This window comes from Dreissena polymorpha, chromosome 6 (genome assembly GCF_020536995.1).
Source record: "Dreissena polymorpha isolate Duluth1 chromosome 6, UMN_Dpol_1.0, whole genome shotgun sequence".
NCBI lineage: Eukaryota > Metazoa > Mollusca > Bivalvia > Myida > Dreissenidae > Dreissena > Dreissena polymorpha.
The window spans coordinates 44,621,927-44,642,155 of NC_068360.1; the positions used below are offsets into that span (position 1 = coordinate 44,621,927).

Below are 20,229 nucleotides of genomic sequence, written 5' to 3' on the forward strand. Positions count from 1 at the left end.
TTTTGACGATTTATTATAAACGCGACTTATTTCACATGTTTTCTACATGTACTGTATATCGACATATCTGAATTGTCAACTGATCACATTTTCCTTATTTCGTGTAATGTGCATTGTTTATAATCCATGCATATACTTTTGACATTTAACTTAAAAATTAAGAATGTACAACAAGCCATACACACATCGCACAATTCATAAATAATCTTCAATGTTTGCTTTCCTATTTAATTCACGTTAGGCATACAGCTGTGTAAAGTATAAGATGGTAAAAATAGGACCACACTGGAATTGGGAACGTCCCATTTTGTAAACGGGTATTATCCACTTATTTATCTGTTTAGTACAGGACTGTTTTCCATTCTTTGTGTATTTATATATTAAATTATTTTCTTGTACAATAATGGCATTTACCATAGATAAATAAAACATCGTGCAAGTTTAAACATAATTATGTTTGTATGAAGAAATCTGCAAATGCAACCGAGTTTACCAACGGCTATTATTTGATAAACTGCTCCGGTTCATTTGAACAGCAGTAATGTAGAGTACATGACGTAGCGTGTGACGAAGAAGAAAGTTTATTGAGTTCATAAACTCATTTGAATATAGTGATAGGATGGCATGATAAGGGTCTTTATTAAACTATACTACAACAATTATTAAAGACCCTAGATGCAAAATCGTCAATTATTGAGTTTAATGGATTATTAGATGGGTTTTAAAGGACAATTAAAGGTAAGATACTAGTTCTAACGTGTTTTGGTTTTTGTTCGTACTTTTGTCGTTCCCTGTTCTCAGACTCAGGGAAATGATTTTAACATGGGCGCCATTGATGCATCGGATCGCACACGGCATACCCATAACATTATATAAAAAAACACGTTCTGCGCGTCCTTAAATTCGTCGTCCGCAGTCGGAAAACATATTGCCCTGTATATTAAGTCAAATAAAGTGTCAGTCGCTACAATTGTCTGTTTACTCGTCAAAATTGTCAAGGTCGTCGATAGCTAAAGAAACTTCAGCGTACAGTTCATATAGTATTGACAGACCTGTACAAAGTCGCGCCAGTCAAAAATCATAAAAAGCGGCATTTAAAGTTATGGTAGCCAGAACTAGGTCGTCGATGGTGTACATGTATGTTGAAATCGACATCATTTTGTCAGGAGCAATCGCCGCCATATTTGATTTTGATCATTTTCTTTCGAAAATAAAATGAATTATAGTAAAGTAAAATCTTCTTTTCGCGGCCGTAATGTGTTACAATTCGCATACTGCGTAAAATTGAATCGAGGCATATGGTGATATTTTTACTTGTTTTACAGTTTGTGTGTGAATTTTTTAAAGACTATTTTACGTACCAGAACAAATACGTGTATATCACTACGCATGGTTACACTTGTTAGATTTAAAGCGCTTTTAAGACTGAATTAAAATTATTGTTAAGGTTATTTGATCTATTTATGTTAAATGTCACTTTGAAAAAATCAAATGGGATAAATAGAATACTAGGATTAGCGTTGAATACAGAGAAGTTTATGTTGCTCGGCTCGAACACCGAAAGCGCTCGCCAAGGCTCGCGCTCCCGGCGTTCTAAGCCTCGCAACATAATCTTCTCTGTATTCAACGCTAACCTAGTATTCTCTATATATCCTATAATTTTAACGGACTGTAGCTAGTGGAAAGCGTGTACCTGCTGTCAACAAATTAATTGGTCCACAGCAACACTGACGTAGCCCCAGGGTTTGCATTACATAAAATACACCAATTATGCGCCAAAGTAGCTTTTATGAGACATTTAGATTTTCCGCCAAATTCATAAATTATATACTTTGAAATTGTGTAAATCAATATTGTTATAAAATTCAATAACATCGTATAATTAGTATTACTATTACAATACTACATAGACAGAAATAAATTTCGAACAACGTTATAAAAGACTATATTGTGAATTATATCCACTGTGTCGTGGTCATGAATAACGCTAACGCATCATTTAAAACTGTCAATATTGCCTAAAGGGATCTAATCATACTTTGAGAAATGTAAGACGGTACAAACAGTTTGTTATGCAACGATAGATATCAACAAATTTCTGAAAAGACGAAGAGGCAGCATATTTAATTCAAAGTAGCATACCATGTCCGTAACATGGGCCAACATAAACTCGTACCGGTCAAAGGAGCTAGATAGTATTTCCATAGGCGATATATCTACATTTCATACTTCAGACTTGACATGTTTGTGAATAAAATAAAACGTGTGTATGGGTCAAATTTAAGACTAGCATACGCCTATACGCACGTGGACGCAACTCATTGCACATGGTTTTCCGCTAGTGTACATAAGGTACAAATAATGATAAAAAACTTAATCTACATGGTAATGCCATTTAATTCAAATTAATATGACAGGAAATATTATATCAAATAGCAAATATGCACGTGACACGAGTGCATGAAACATTCAAAATTGATTGTACCAAAGGATTGAGTTTTAGATTAGGTCTGTCATCTTAGATGTTCGTGTACAATACATATCGATATTAATTGTCTCTGGAAAAAATGGGGCGTAATGCGTCTACTTAAAGTGCTTCCCATATTAACATGTGCAGTCCGCACAGGCTAATCAGGGACGAGACTTACCGCCTTTCAGGTATTTTTGTTTAAATGGTGTCCCTTCTTTGCAAAGACACCAGTGAACGCGTTAAGTGTTATTGCGTGACTAATAAGCCAGTGCAGAATGTGTCGTGTAAACTATGTGAATGTTAATGTTGAAATTCATCATGACGGATGACAGAAAGTGTTTTAACGTTCAGAAATCAAATACAGTCGCAGATACCTTATTCCATGTTATAATTCAGCCTCGTTTGGGAATAAAAGGAAACCGCATTTCTGAATGAAAAAAGCTTGACTTTCATATTTGCATTCTAATTTTGAATCAAAAATTAACATATTGCAATCAAAAAAACACACTTTAGATGATTGACAAAAGAGTGTATTTGTGCATGAAACAGATGATGTGACGTCATGTAGAATCTATCACACCATGTCAATCTAATCTGCAACAGAAGGTTAATTAGTGATCTGATTACAAACAGATTGATGCTTGTTTGTATGCACTGTGGTGACTTAACAAGTTCCAGTTATGTAGATTCCTAGTAGCGCACATTAGCTCAGTCAAAAAGTATGCTGCCAGCAATGAAATTCACTACTTTTAAAAAAAATGTCCCCACTTTCGCATTTTCGAATTTTGCGACATGTTATCAATCCTTGTTTTTTCTACATAATATTTCAACAACAAATCACTTTTTAATGGATTTTTTTTAGTCTTGAACAGTTTCTTTTTATTGTATTTTGCACTTTGTGGCACCGACTCGAACTATTAAACTTAGTATGCCTTTGGATGCGTTTTTTTCCAAATCAAAAATTGTTTTGTTTTCACGAATGTAGAAGTATACCACCATATTGAACAGTACGAAGGCAGGCGTCAAGCACTTTTCTTAACGGTTTTGTGATGTTCCACGTAAACGAATGGAATTATTTTCCAAACAGATCAATCACCGCCATACAGTCTCATAAATGACACGTGTGACGTTTAAGTCATGCTTTTCATATGTTGCTTAATTGGCGTGCACCATTTTAAGTAAAGTGAGACACTAGTGCATTTAATAAATATATAAGAAATACATTTAAAAAGATTTACGGCGTTGATGTAAATTTGTTTTCTGTTAAGGAAGAGCTATACTCATTAAAATCAATGAGATCAAAGAAAAAATGAATTACGTCGCGGATGTTTTCCTTCACAATTTTAGCCACATTACATCCAAGTACATTAAAATGAGAAAGACAGTAGTTTCAGGTGTTTTTTTAGAGAAAGGGGAAGACGCTGGACGCTGGGTGAAAGGGGAAAAAAGAGTGCGAAAGAGACATTTTAGGGGAAAAAATAAAAACTGTTCATTTCAATGTCTATCACTCATCAAAAGAGGCTTGTCTCTGTCCTTTTTGTTCTTAAACACATTTAACACGTATTAAAGTCAAAGTCCTTAATAAAGTTGCAGGTGTAGATCTAATAATGGGAAATGTTTTCAACTATATTTCTGTACTGGGGCCGGGGGACAATGTCAATTTTGTGATTTCAATTTCATGATGAATGGGTTGACGATCTTGATCTGCTACCGTATTGGAAGGGAAAGGAGCGGCAGCTGCCGATTGACTACTTTCACTTTCACAATGTTCGATGTTGATTACCTCAGAATCCTGCTGGGTTATAACGGTTTTCGATGATTCTTTCCTTAAAAATGCCTCGATGCGTTCAGTATCTTCCGAGTCGAATGTTTTATTTTGTTTGTGTAAGAACGCCAATTGTGAGACATTTTTTTCTGTTTTCACGTTTATATCTTGGCTTGCACATAGCCCGGATGAAAATTCGACTGGTTTCCGGTAATTTATTGATGAAACACCCTTCTCGCGCAAGACCGGTATCCAGTAAAATAGTCACATGATTATTACGATTAGTTTCCCAGTTTACATGACGTAATTTAAGAGCTATATTTAGAATAACTGGGATTCCCATATTTTTTGTGTTCTTCTGGAGAGAGTGAGAAAGATCGTTGTACATGGTGCAAATTGGATAATTGTCGAATGCTCAAAGGAAAAATAAACATTTCTTTGAGAGAAAATATTATATTTTGGTGAAAAATGATATTTTTAGTGGGGAAATTGTATTTTGAGGGGAAAAATTCTGGTAGGGGAAGACGCCGAATATCGGCGTCACTTTCTTAGTAAAAAAAACCCCTGGTAGTTTAGCAATCTTATTAATTCAGGCCTACTAGTGGGAAATTTATAATGACACTTAATTGCATCCGGGAAATTTATTTTGCATTGTATTGCCTGTTGATAAGACAGGAACATAAACAAAGAAAATTGTTTGTACAAGTCCCTGATCAAGGCAAATAAAGGTCAAAACAAGGGTAAGACAGTTGCATCGATAAAGTTGCATCATGATGTCGACAAGAGCGCTACTTAAAGTCAGAGCTGTGTAGACTAAACCATAGTCATGTATATAATTTAAATGTTCTTGACACAATTAATAAGCATATGAGGCAGTGTTATTTCACCTTTGTGGAAATCGGACCGGGTCCCTTTGCATTGGGAAAAATCGCGTCGTTTTGAGTACAGTTGATTTTTTGCAAACAAAACTTTAACAGGGAGAATAAAAGTGATTTCAATATTATATTTACTAAGAAGGTTCAACTTATAAAGCTTGATTTGATTAAATAAATGTTGATACTTATTCACATATATATATATATATATATATATATATATATATATATATATATATATATATATATATATATATATATATATATATATATATTGGAAACCTTCAATTGGGAATTTTAGGTCCACTTTGGGGAAAAAATAAATTAGGAATGTATCTCCCAACAGCACCCACATTCTAACGAAAGAAAAACAGCGTATCAGCTGCGTGTGTGTAGGCCTGTATGTGAGCCGCGCTCTGTGAAAATGGGGTTTAATGTATGTGCGTAAAGTGTCGTCCCAGATTAGCCTGTGCAGTTCGCACTGGCTTATCAGGGACGACACTTTCCGCCTTAACTTGATTTTTTGCTAAGAAGAGACTTTCTTTAACAGAAAATATAAAGCGGAAAGTGTCGCCCCTGATTAGCCTGTGCGTTCTGCACAGGTTAATCTGGGACGACACTTTTCGCACATGCATTAAACCCCCTTTTCTCAGAGCGCGGCTCATATACATAAAAAGATACGTGTGATTGTTTTGCAAAGACACGTAAACTTTGTCGTTCTTTTTTACGTAAACCGCATAAATTCGTGAAGAATGTCGCTGTTCACCAGTTTTGACTGGTGTGTCTCGTATAACTTAACTTACATTAGCACCACGCCGCTACACACTCCGGATATTGAACCATTGTTGCGGGTCCTAATATCTATTATAAAATATATATACACATACGTAGATAAAGTTCACTGACCGTGTCTGGAACCTGTAGCTAAATCAAAAGTAAAAGCAAGCTTGTATTTAATAATTAATTCCAAATGTGAGTTATTTAAGCCCTAGCGTACGATAAACGTTGTTAAATGCATACAGCGTATCGTAGTTATTTTCAATTACATATAAAAAGACTTACATGTGTGGTTACAGTAGATATAGATCCAGTCCTGGTTAGTTAATCGCGCAATGTAAACAACATGACTCACTCGATTCTGTGATAGATCTACCATGAAATGAATGATAGACAAATGAATGTACATGTATTCCGTTAAGACTCGTGGATAATTAGCCTATTCTAAATTTAGATAACACTAATGCAGATGCACGTGTTAGTATTCGCGTATAGAAAGGCCAATAACCGACTTCCACTAGCTTCAGTTATAACGCCGCAAAACCTCTTAAGAGTTTGTTGCGATTTCAAGTGGTTGTTGTATACAGTAGTTCGCGAATCGCGTATGCTTATTTTACTACAATTTTGAAAGGGCGGATGTGTATGCCCTGAAATTCCGTACAATTTAAAGAAGTATGCAATCAAAACAGTTGAGAGATCAATCTTTGGTGGTAAGTTAGCAAATCAATGATGTATTTTGACTGGCCTCTTTCCATTAAAAATGTACCGCGAACAAAGCCGACACGTCCGAAACTGTTTACAAAATGGCCGACAAAAAGCCAAAATTTACATTTCAACAGTGTCCCGGCAAGAAATTTGCAACGTTGGAAGATAAAGACAATAAAGAGCTTCTAACAAAATGGTAATTATTCAGGATTATATATATTTGTTAGTAATTAGGTAACTATATTCTAATCATTGCATTAAGCTTACAGAATATTCTAGAACATAAGATGTAAATATTTTCGGATAGACAGGATTCGGACACATTTAGTTTTCAGGATATAAAATCTAACCAGGGACCTATACATACATTTGTTTGTATAGGTCCCTGATCTAACTTGAAGCTTTGCTGTGTATCAAACCTTTGTGTAGTTCAATTGTAATTGAGTTAATTTAAATGTGTTCTCTGTTATTTGTATTTACTTTGACTTGTAATGAAGTTAATTTTTTATTTACACCTATTAAAAAAGGCTAAATGTTTTGTGAATCATTCTTTACCGAAGTGAAGAAACTCAAGTCAAGTGTAAGATTTGGAACACCTTTAAACCAGTTTTTTGATAAACCTACCATACTTTATCTTTTATTTTTAACTTTTATGTGTGCTTAATGTAATGCTAATTAGTAAAATATTGAACATTATTTGAGAAATTATTCCTGGTATCATTTCTAATTAGACTTATTAGGGACTAAAGGTTTCATATTTGGTATCTTATATTGTCTTGTGTTTCTCAATAAACTGTGTCATAATAAAGCCCAGTGGTCAAACAGTAATTTGAATTATCTTTTTTTTTCTTAAAGGGACATGTAATTTATTTCTTTCTTTAAATAGGGGTTTCAAGTTCTAACTGTACTCTTTTGACAACATTATGCACTTGCGACAGCTTTTTATTCCCCCGAAGGAGGGCATATAGTGATTGGACCATCCGTTCGTCTTTCTGTCTCCGTCACACTTTGCATTTAGGTTTCGCATTTAGGTTTCCAAAAATGCTCATAACTTCTATGTCGCTTCAGATAGTAACTTGATGTTTGGCATTCATGTATATCTCATGGAGCTGCACATTTTGAGTGATGAAAGGTCAAGGTCATCCTTCAAGGTCAAAGGTCAAATATATGGCATCAAAGCGGCGCAGAAGGGGGCATTGTGTTTCTTACAAACACATCTCTTGTTGAATATTATATTAAATTGTTATTACTAAAAGTAAGTTTAAAGAAAATATGTAATGTCACAGAAAATAATGTTGGTAGAATATGTTGTAAATTGGTCATGATATCAGCCATTCTCTGTTTTTTAAAGGTCCATGTGTGGGAACCTTCTTGCACAAATGTACACATTCGATCAACCATTCCAAGTGTACCAGAAAGATGAATTCATGCTGGTAACTAATTTTCTGCTGCCGTATAATAAAGTCAACATATATTTTATAAATATCAATAATCAATGTGCAATTATTTGAACATGTAGAGATACATGTATATTATATATGAGCCGTGCTCTGTGAAAATAGGGTTTAATGCATGTAAAGTGTCGTCCCAGATTAGCCTTTGCAGTTTACACAGGCTAATCAGGAACGACACTTCCTGCTTTGATGATATTTTCAGTTTAAATAAATTCTCTTCTTAGCAAAATCTAGTTTAGGTGGAAAGTCTCTTCCCTGAATAGCCTGTGCAGACTGCACAGTCTAATCTGGGACAACACTTTACGCGCATACATTAAACCCCCTTTTCACAGAGCAGGCTCTTTTTTTTTCCCAGAAAAATGGTCACCAGAGCTTGTACAATGGCTCTTTATCCATACTTCCATTCATCATATTTCGTTGTCTTAGCAACTGCTGCCTTCATATCATTGAATTGATGGCAGAAATTCTGAATGTTCATCCCCAAGAGAAGGTTTGCATACCACCAGAACATTTCGCTTCAATGATTGTTTCGCATTATGTTACAATGATATTTTTTTTTAAATCTGAAATCAATTCATCTGTTTTTGTCTTGCTGTTTGTTTCTCAGCAAAAATTGCCATGTACATGTATCAAATGTAAATTACTAGGATGAAATTTTCAGTTGGGAGCATCCATCAGTTTTACTGGGTCTGCTAGCATAGTTTGTAGAGCGCTGGGCTACAAAACTGAAGATTGAGGGTTCAATCCTCTTGCCATTTAACTTGTGTGGTGATTGTTTGTGAAAACCTTTCGAAAGTCATTCTCTATAGCACTTTTTTTCCTGTTTTTGTGAAGCGGCCTTGGCAAACTTTCTAAAATTGTGAAAAGTTTAGTCGCTTACTTCTTAAAATTGTGAAAATGTGAGTTGCTATCTTCTTGAAATTGTGAAAATTTGAGTCGCGAATTTCCCAAAATTGTGAAAAAACGACCATTCTCACAGAAGGAAAAAAAGTCCTGCTTCCCCTACCTCTGCATTATCTGAATCAAGAAAGGCTATTTTCAGTTGCTGGAATAAGTACATGTATGTGCACAAAGTACTTGTAAACGTAACCAGCTATCCCAGAAAAGTGTGAGTTTGATAGCTGACCTCCATGATATGACGGCAATGCTTTTGAAACAAACAAACAAATGAATGATGTACTTGTTGTAAATTCTTCTGTTAAATTAGATCCAAGTGTATGAATAGTTTTTCTCTGCTAACAGGACTTTATGAGGGACCCAGCTGTGATGTCCTCCTTGTTAGTGGCAAGTAAAGATGGAAATCCAAGATTACTTAGTAAGTGCTCATCTACATAGATTGTTGAAATCATGCCCCCGGGGTCAAAGTTGGACCCACCATGGATAAACTGGTTTAAAAGATATTTCTGTTGAGTTTGAAAATGGTTACCGCCTTTTGCAAAATATAGTCACCAGTGGTAAAAGTTTCATTGTATGGCTATATTTAAAAAAAAGTATCACTCTAGAAGTCATATTTTTCGTCAAATCTTAATGAGAACATTTATTTCAATAATATATTGGCCAAGTTTGAAAATGTTTTCAGATATATTAAAACAATGCCCAGAACTTTTCATTTCCCTGAAGTCTCAGGTGAGCAGACTAGGGTCTATGTTAACAATTATAGTATCATTGATGTTTGATAATGCACATATAATATAAGTTTTGCAATAAGTGCATATTCACCGGGATATCCAGGGTAAGATTTTTAGCTCACCTGAGCAGAAAGCACATGTAATTTGAATAATCCATCCTAATATCCTCAGGCATGTCATGTTATTACTTAATTACATTAATTCCCATTTGCAGACATGCCCGCAGAATCCATCAAAGTTGAGGTGGTACCATGCAGTATTCTGTCAATGGCGTTCTTTGACAGGCTCTATGGCTCAGTTGTTAGGGACACAGGGTATCTCCACAAGTGCTTTGATGAATTCGTGGAGGATTTTACCATATCAGATGAACTAAGAAAGGTATAGTAGTCATTTACATATAATTAGTATATATATACATAATGGATGGCAATAAAGAGATTCTGGATGTTAGAATATACAGTGACTATGATGATATTCAGATAGTAATTTTGTTTCCAATCATATGAATTAAAAAAAACTGCAAATGCTGCAGTGTGCATGCATACATTTTGTGGTATTTTCACTAGTGACTAGGAATTAGAAGAAATATTTGGATGTCCAGATAGTTGGCTAGTATGGGGATAGTAATTAATCATCTGACTATTTGTATGAAAAACACACAGTATTCATTATTTATCTATAGGCAAAAGTATGCCCTGTTGTTCACTTTCATAGACTAAATCCACATAGACTATTGCCCTTTACATGCAATCTCTTCTCATACCAAGATGTGTCATAAACATGCTCGATTGATATGCGATTAGCTGATGAACCACTTATTACTTCAATGCTCGATTGATATGCGATTAGCTGATGAACCACTTATTACTTCAATGCTCGATTGATATGCGATTAGCTGATGAACCTCTTATTACTTCAATGCTCGATTGATATGCGATTAGCTGATGAACCACTTATTACTTCAATGCTCGATTGATATGCGATTAGCTGATGAACCACTTATTACTTCAATGCTCGATTGATATGCGATTAGCTGATGAACCACTTATTACTTCAATGCTCGATTGATATGCGATTAGCTGATGAACCACTTATTACTTCAATGCACATTGGTAGATGCTTAGAGATAATTACTTCAATGTAAATGCATAGATGCTTTTAGTTCATTAAATTAATACAAATGTGAAGATGCTTTTAGTTAATTACTTCAATGCATTATTCATTGAAGCTTAGAGTTTGTTACTTCAAATGTAATTTCTCAATGCGTAGTGTTCATTACTTTGACCCTTATTTCTAAGACACAGAGAGTGAATTACTTTAAATCTTATCCACTAATGCTAAGAGTAAATTACTTTAACTCATTTTTATAGGTGCATAGAATTTAATACTTCAACACTTATTAAAAGATGCCTATAGTTAATTACTATGTGTTATCAACTCATATTTGTATATGCTTTCAGTTTATTTCTTAAAGGCATATTTGTAGATGCTGAGAGTCATTACTTTAACTCTTTTTTGTAGATGATAAGAGTTTGATACTTCAACTCGTATTCATAGATAATGAGAGTTTATAACTTCAACTGCTGTTCATAGATGCATATAGTTTCTTACTTTAAGTCTTATTTGTAGATCCTTATAGTTTATTTCCTCAACTTTTATTTGTAGATGCTTACAGTTTATTATTTAAACTTTTTTTATGCCCCCGGATCGAATGCTCGGGGGTATATTGTTTTTGGCCTGTCTGTCTGTCATTCCATCATTCTGTCATTCTGTCCCAAAACTTAAACCTTACAGTAAAGTTTTTCAATAACTTTTGCAGTATTGAAGATAGCAACTTGATATTTGGCATGCATGTGTATCTCATGGAGCTGCACATTTTGAGTGGTGAAAGGTAAAGGTCAAGGTCATCCTTCAAGGTCAAAGGTCGAATATATGGCTTTCAAGCGGTGCAATAGGGGGCATTGTGTTTCTGACAAACACATCTCTTGTTTGTAGATGTTTACGGTTTATGACTTCAGCTTTTATTCGTAGATACAAACAATTTATAACTTAAACAATTATTCATAGATGCTTTCAGTTTATTACTTCAACTATTATTTTCAGATGCTTCTTAGTGAGGAGTCAGACCACGTTGACCTGTACAGTGACTCAGAAAAGAATGAGTTCCTATTCCGGCTGTTCAGACATGTGTGCCTTGGTGGTCAGATATGCCAGTATGAAGATAAGATAGACCCCTACCTGAACTTCACCAAGAGTCTGTATAAGGATCTTGTAAGGTAAATCAATAAGGTTGCTGTGGAGAAGTAGATGAGTTTTCTGCCTAGGGACTGGAAGTTCATGGGTTCGATCCCCACTGTGGGAGCGTTCATTAGATTTCCTCAAATACACCAAGTACTTGTTCTAACCAGGAAACGGACTCGAAAGTGTTTCAATAAGCCTTAGGCTTTCAAACAGTCAACTTAAAATAAAAAGGTTTAAACTAAACTAAGGTAAATCCAAGGTTTCATATCCACCAAGAGTCTTTATAAGGACCTGGTTAGGTAAATCAAAGGTTCCAACTTCACCAAGAGTTTGTATAAGAAGTTTTGTCAGGTAAATCAAGGGTTCCAACTTCACCAAGAGTCTTTCTAGGGACCTTGTAAGGTAAATCAAGGGTTCCAACTTCACTGAGAGTTTGTAAAAGGACCTTGTAAGTTAAGTCAAGGTTTCAACTTCACCAACTTGAAGATTCTTTTGAATGACCTTGTAAGGTAAATTAAGGGTTTTAACTTCACCAAGAGTCTCTCTAAAGACCTTGTAATTAAAGCAAGGGTTTCAACTTCCCCAAGTCTTTATAAGGACCTTGTAAGGTAAGTTGATGGTTTCTTCAGGGTTATGAGTTAACATTTCAACTATGTACAGTTATCCACCATTTAATACATACGAGTGTTCTCCCTTACAAGAACAAGCTAGATCCTATCTCAATTTTACTAAGCTTAGGCTACCTGGATTTTTGACTGATTTGTTTCTGGTTACCTGACTGGCCCCCTTTATTTTACTGGCCAACTCAAATTTTTTTTATCTAAAAATGGTAATCAAAACCTTTTATCTTCATTTAGTTCTTAATTGCATTTTTATGCCCCCCTTCGAAGAAGAGGGGGTATATTGTTTTGCACATGTCGGTCCATCGGTTGGTCGGTACGCTTAGAAACTTCATAGGTACATTGATCATGACTAGCAGATGACCCCTATTGATTTTCAGGTCACTAGGTCAAAGGTCACGGTGACTCGAAATAGTAAAATGGTTTCCGGATGATAACTCAAGAATGCTGACGCCTAGAATCATGAAACTTCATAGGTACATTGATCATGACTGGCAAATGACCCCTATTGATTTTCAGGTCACTAGGTCAAAGGTCAAGGTCACAGTGACTCAAAATAATAAAATGGTTTCCGGATGATAACTCAAGAATGCTGACGCCTAGAATCATGAAACTTCATAGGTACATTGATCATGACTGGCAAATGACCCCTATTGATTTTCAGGTCACTAGGTCAAAGGTCAAGGTCACAGTGACTCGAAGCAGTAAAATGGTTTCCGGATGATAACCCAAGAATGCTTACGTCTAGGATCATGAAACTTCATAGGTACATTGTTCATGACTGGCAGATGACCCCTATTGATTTTCAGGTCACTAGGTCAAAGGTCAAGGTCTTAGTGACTTCAAACAGTAAAATGGTTTCCGGATGATAACTCAAGAATGCTTATGCCTAGGATCATGAAACTTCATAGGTACATTGATCATGACTGGCAGATGATCCCTATTGATTTTCAGGTTACTAGGTCAAAGGTCAAGGTCACAGTAACTCGAAACAGTAAAATGGTTTCCAGATGATAACTCAAGAATAATAAGGCCTAGGATCATGAAACTTCATAGGTACATTGATCATGACTGGCAGATGACCCCTATTGATTTTCAGGGCACTAGGTCAAAGGTCAAGGTCACAGCGACAAAAAACGTATGCACACAATGGCTGCCACTACAACTGAGAGCCTTTATTTTACTTCTCATTTTTTTCACGGTACGTACAGCAATTATTTGTTATTTTCAAATTTTATATACCAAAAATCGTAAACCAAGTTTTACTGTTCACTCTATATTTGTATATCCCAGCTACAAATGAATGGATTGCGCATATTTTGTTTTGTTAATACGAAATTTGACAAATGGAAAAAAAAATAGTGTGTGGAAAAGCAGGATCTGCAACAGGTGTACAGAATATGAGACAATGATGATTTGCAAAAAACAATATTGTGATATATTGGGTCTGCAGTGTAGTTGAAGTAAATTTCACAATAATGACACCCAACAAATAGGTACATACAAATCATACTTTTTAGCTCATCTGATTGCTCAGGTGAGCTTTTGTGATCGGTCTTTGTCCGTTGTCCATCTGTCCGTCCGGCCATCGTCCACATTTGGATTGTAAAAACTCTAGGGGCCATATTTCTTGTCCGATCTTCATGAAACTTGGTCAGAAGATTTGTCCCAATGATACCTCGATCGAGTTTGAAACTGGGTCAAAAACTAAGTCACTAGGAAAAAAAGAAAAGAAAAACCTTGTAAACACTGTAGAAGTCACATTTCATGCCCAATCTTCATGTAACTTTGTCAAAATGTTTGTCATAATGATATGTTAGTTGAGTTCAAAAGTGGTTCCGGTCCATTGAAAAACATGGCTGCCAGTGGTCGGGGATTTTTCCTTATTTGGCTATAGAGAAACTTTGTAAACACTCAAGAGGCCACATTTCTTGTCCGATCTTCATGAAACTTGGTCAGAAGATTTGTCCCAATGATACCTGGATTGAGTTCAAAACTGGGTCATGTTGGGTCAAAAACTAGATTACTAGGTTAAAAAAAAGAAAAACCTTGTATACACTGTAGAAGTCACATTTCATGCCCAATCTTCATGTTACTTTGTCAAAATGTTTGTCTTAATGATATGTTGGTTGAGTTCAAAAGTGGTTCCGGTCTGTTGAAAAACATGGCCGGCAGTGGGTGGGGCAGTTTTCCTTATTTGGCTATAGAAAAACCTTGTGAACACTCTAGAAGTCATAATTTTGGCCCAATCATCATGAAACTTGGTTGAAACATTGGTTTTATTGATATCTCAGACAAGTTTGAAAATGTCAGATTGGTGAAAAAACATGGCCGCCAGTGGGCAGGGCAGTTTTCTCTATATGTATATATTGAAAATATGTGAACACTCAAGAAGTCACATTTTTGGCCCAATTTTCATGAAATTTGGTTAGAACATTTGTTTCTAGATACGAGAGTTGAGTTTGAAAATGGTTCGGGTCAGTTTAAAAAAATGGCTGCTGGGGTGTGGGCGCATTTTCCTTATATTTATATAGTAAAAAGCTTGTGAACACTCCAGAAGTAACATTTTTTGCCCAATCATCATGAAACTTAGTGAAAAAATTGGTTTTATTTATATATCAGTTGAGATCTAAAATGGTCCCGATCGGTCTAAAAACATGGCCGCCAGGGGGGGTGGGGCAGTTTTCATTATATAACTATAGAGAAACCTTGTGAATACACTAGTCACATGTTTTTCCTTATCATCGTGAAACTTAGTCAAGACATTGGTTTTATTGATATCTTGGACAAGTTGTAAAATGGCTCAGATCGGTGAACAAAACACACCTTTTAGCTCACCTGATTGCTCAGGTGAGGTTTTAGGATCGGTCTTTGTCCTTCGTCCGTCCGTCCATCCAAATTTGGTATGTAAACACTCTAGCATTTACATTTCTCAAGCATTCTTTATCATAGTTGTTGAGAAGCTATATGACCACAAAATCTCTGTCAAGTTTGATAATGAGCAAATTCGCATAACAAATGCCAGAATTATTGCCCTTAGATTGTCAAAATTTTCATGATATTATACAAAATCCTTGTAAACACTCCAGAGGTCACAACTTTGTTTCAGATTTTATGAATTTTGGTCATAACATTAATTTTTGTAAGCAATGTTTGATGTTTGGTCATGAGGGGTCAAAATATAGGTCACCAGGTCAAATCTTACAAAAACTAGTAAACACATACGCCAGAGTTTTAGTTTAATATAGATGAAACTTGACCAGGAGGTTTGTCTGGACAATATCTATATCAAGTTTGACATTTGGGGACAAAATCTAGGTCATGGGGTCTAATCTTTGAAAAACCTTGTAAACACACTAGAGGCCATAGTTTCGGTCCAATACTATTTAATACTTGACCAGGATGTTTTTCTTGATGATATCTAGGCAAAGTTTGACATTGGGGTCAAAATCTTGGTCACGAGGTCCAAATCTTACCTTGTAAGCACATGTAGAATTAGCATAACTTGGAAATGTTTGCATTGCAAAAAGACCTATGCAAATGGACAATACACAATAAGAATTAATCATATGCTCACACTGTAAAAGTAAACAGAAGAGAACCAATCTAATATGCTCTAGAGTACTGAATTTTCAACATAGCAATGAACAAGGCCGTGTAAAAAAGGTGAGCAAACTAGGGCCATCTTGGCCCTCTTGTTGTATGTCTACAGTTGTTTATAGTGAAACATTGTGAATACTTTTAGTCACAATTTTAGTTCAATCTGAATGACACTTGCTGAGTACAAATGTTGTTATCATAACTTAATTTAGTTTACTCTATTAGTTTTAATAATTTCATCTTCAAACATGGTGACAATCTTTATGAGCATAATATTTTTTGCTCATGGTGAGCTTTTGTGATCACCTTTTGTCAATTTCTGTCTTCTGTTGTGCGTCAATAATATTTGCCTTGTTAACACTGTAGAGGCCACATTTATTGTCGGATCTTCATGAAACTTTGTCAGAAGATTTGCCCCAATGATATCTTGGAAGAGTTCAAAAATGGTTCAGGTCTAATGAAAAACAAGGCCGCCAGGGGGGGCATTTGTTGTTCATTCTTCATGACACTTGGTTAGAACACTTGTTCTGTTGATATCTTGGGCTGCAAATGCAAAAAACAGGTCATTTCTTTTTATCTCAGGTGAGCGATTTTGAGCCTTTCCGGCCCTCTTGGCTCTTTAATTTACTTGGTCAAATAAAGTCTTGTCTAAAATATATAACAAAACCCCTATTTTTGAGGCATGTAACCAGAAACAACCCTTTGTTTGTAAAGGTCTTACAACGGTTTTGTACACAATAGTGTTATGTTCCTGTTTCCAGTGTCCAAAAAAATGCAGAAACCAAGGACCTGAATATAACCTCAAGTGTGTTCAAGATCCAAGCAATGGTGAGTACATAGAGAATATAACGTACATGTAGGTGTTGGATACAGATAAAGTAAGCCTCGTTCCGGGAAAACAATGCTTAATGCATGTGTGTAAAGTATGAAGAACTGTAACATCATCATTCAGCATGCAATTTTTAGCTCGGCTGTTTTCGGAGAAAACCTGAGGTATTGTCATAGCCAGCACCTGGTGTCCGCCGTCCGTGTCAATGTTTTTAAAGGTTTTGAACATGGCTCTAAAATAAAAGTGCTTCAACCTACAACTTTGAAACTTCATATGTAGATGCACCTTGATGAGTTCTACACGCCACACCCATTTTGAGGTCAAAGGTCAAGGTCACTGTGACCTCTAAAAAAAAAAAAAAAAAAAAATTCTGTCAAGCTTTCATTTATTCAAAACTGCACCCGCAGCCGAGTGTGGCACCTGTTATGCGGTGCTCTTGTTAAAATAACTGGCCACACACTGTGTTGGATGTAATATCTGTGTCCCTAAATAAGAGGTCAATGTCATCAAAGGTAAAATTTAGCTTATACAAATGTTTGGACTGTTACTTTGTTTTAAGAGCAATCACTGCAATGAGAATACGGTGTTCTGCGGGTATAACCTGTCTGGTTATTGCTTACTAAAAAGTCACAGGGGTAAAAAGTCAAATTTAAATATTTTACAGCTTATTCATACTGCAACAACATCATTCATAATGCTATTTTAAAATAACTAACCACAGCCGTTCACTATGTGCATGTGGCTTCTGGCCTATGCAACATCTATTCTCAAAGGTCAAGGTCACATGTGTCTAATTAGGGAGTAATACTGTTTGTCTGGACTGTAACTTAATGCAATTCACTAATTTAGCATATCCGTTTATTTAGTAAAAATAGTGCATGTCCTAGTCAAAGGTAAAGGTCACACAATTGTTCAAAGTTCAAACATGTACAGGGTACAGCTTGTTTCATAATAACAAACATTATTGAAAATAGGCATGACATGTTGTTGATTGGCATGCAGATAATTTGTACTGTAGTTTATTAAGTCATGGGTTTTATTAAATGATGCCAACTCATTTTTTTAATATTAAGTGCTATTCACTCATTGAAAAAAAGATAATTTAGGCTGCATCACGTGTAGAAACAATAATTACCAGTATATTTTCTATAATCTCATTTGAAACATAATCAATGAGCCACGTTCTGGAAAAACTGGGCTTAATTCATGTGCGTAAAGGGTCGTCCCTGATAAGCCTGTGAAGACTGCACAGGCTAATCAGGGACGACATTTTCCACCGAAAAAGTCGTTTTTCATGAAAGAGTCTCATATTCTACCAAAGCCAACAACTAACCGCTATTTTATTGTTTCAGGACAAGGATGGTGAAGTGTTTTACCCGAGTTCCAAGCGCCACGAGCAGACTTTCTCTTACCTGATTGTTGATCCTCTCAAGCGTCATGTGATCGTCCTTTATCATCAGTTTGGGGGAGGCGTGTTCTCATAGCATTCCCATTCAGTCACCCATTGACATTGCCTTTGACATGATCTGTTTGTGTCATATGAAGATAAAGTGAATCTCAGAAGACAGCTGATCTTTGTTTCATTTACTCATTTGGGATATATAACAGGCCTATCTGAAATGGCTGAATTTTTTAATATGGGGTACACTTTTTGGACCTAATTTGTGTTCTTGTAGTAGCTCTGAGGAAATGTTGAAATCAATTAAGGCTCGAAGGAGACAAATGTGTGCCAACTGCAAATCTTTTCCCCTGTGGCTTTACAAATTCCTAGGAACAGGTTTATTTCAGATTTAGAACGTACACACTATTTTTCATTGTCGAAATGACGGATTTGCAGTCACAGATATTGATAATTTTAACGCCTTCTATTGCGACATTGTTTTTACTAGAAAATCGACTTCAAAACAATCCACATCTATTTGAAATGTTTCACAACATTAAAAGCTTGTAATGAATATGGTGTCCTATTTTTACTGGATGGTGCGCGTCAGATCCTCACACAGACAGCATTCTAGGGTTCTTTCTAATACACAAGATCTAGTTCTTCAAAGAGTGTCTACATGCATCCAAAGCTTAAACTGACTAAACTTGTGCTGAGCACTTTGTTAATTGAAAAAAAAATTGCGCTCAACAATTTATGAATTTGGGCTACTTGCCCAAACTGCTGCCTTCAAAGAATTAAGGCGAGAGCAATTATGCAATTGAAGAACATGCATGGATGCTTTATTCTATTTAGTAAGTATTTCTGTCATATCGCAACGTGACTGGCTGTTCCAGCCCAGTTCCCACCCAACAGAGCTTACTAAGACTTCTATGTCAAATGCAAAGTGTGACAACAATGTGTAAGCTGAACACAACTACCTGTTCAATTATTGAGCAGTTATTTTATTTATCAGCAACTAAACATTGACAAGCTCTCATGGATAGGAATTTAACCAGTGGTGTTTGAATTGAGAAATTTATAAGATCGTCCTGCACCTAAGGCTACATGATGGAACGAATTCCAACACTCTATCTAATAAATTGACTCACTAAAGATGGGAAGAGTGTTGAAGTTAAGCTGCAATTTACAGCTATTTGGTTTTTACTGAGATAATCTATATGATGTGGTATTGTGCTGTGGAGAAATAGTACATGGAGGAAGCCCAACCAGTCATATATGGTGATCACCAACCAGGCTGTGTGATATTGAACCTGGGTGGCCCAGGTCAGAACCATATGTACACCTGTGCTTAGCCAAGAGCCTGTTACACCAACTGGTTTAATTGCCACACATCAGATTGAGTAGAATTGTTTAAGAAATAATAGTTTTCTATTATGGTTTGTTGTCGAATATACAACTTACTGTGGGTTATTCGACAACAAACCATGATAGATAAATATTATTTTGATTCTAACACGATTCTGATTGATTTGGTTCAAGCTTTAGGACGTGAACTTTATTTTTCAATATTCCGCCCTTCGTAGTACAAAGTTCATTATTTAGTGACGTCATTGAATTGTACAAACATAATTATGATGTCGTCTTCATTCATAAATATTTTGCAAATGACGTCACTTTCATTGTAAAAGACAATCGTCGAAACTTAATGACATCACGTTTATTGATGCTACTGAAAAGCCGACATGCTATAAATGTTTTCTGAATTACGTTTCCTAACAAATTACATTTTTTGTAGGTGTGGTAACCCCGTGGTTATGCCACTTATCACCAAATATACAATTTGTTGTTTCATTACATTTATATACATGCTACAGTTATTGC

General features: G+C 35.6%; 2 protein-coding genes across 7 annotated transcripts in view; one reads left to right on the forward strand and one right to left on the reverse strand.

Moving 5' to 3' along the window:
• LOC127836371 (monocarboxylate transporter 12-like) overlaps nt 1–6,477 on the reverse strand; it is a 322,224-nt gene extending 315,747 nt beyond the window's left edge. For 4 of the 5 annotated variants that reach the window (XM_052362984.1, XM_052362981.1, XM_052362979.1 and 1 more), the window contains exon 1: nt 6,173–6,393. The gene's annotated coding sequence lies outside the window, so the exon portion shown is untranslated. The other variant, XM_052362983.1, reaches the window with a different exon arrangement.
• Nucleotides 6,478–6,659: 182 nt separating this feature from the next.
• On the forward strand, nt 6,660–18,531 carry LOC127836374 (cilia- and flagella-associated protein 300-like). Of its 2 annotated transcripts, XM_052362988.1 has the most exons (8): nt 6,660–6,788; nt 7,944–8,025; nt 8,402–8,536; nt 9,289–9,361; nt 9,889–10,052; nt 11,778–11,950; nt 16,897–16,963; nt 18,317–18,531. In XM_052362988.1, exons 1-8 carry the CDS (start codon nt 6,691–6,693, stop codon nt 18,446–18,448), a joined length of 924 nt encoding a protein of 307 aa, XP_052218948.1. In that variant the 5' UTR covers nt 6,660–6,690; the 3' UTR covers nt 18,449–18,531. The 2 variants fall into 2 exon arrangements, with proteins under 2 accessions (XP_052218948.1, XP_052218949.1); XM_052362989.1 differs by lacking the exon at nt 8,402–8,536.
• The last annotated feature ends 1,698 nt before the right edge of the window (nt 18,532–20,229 follow it).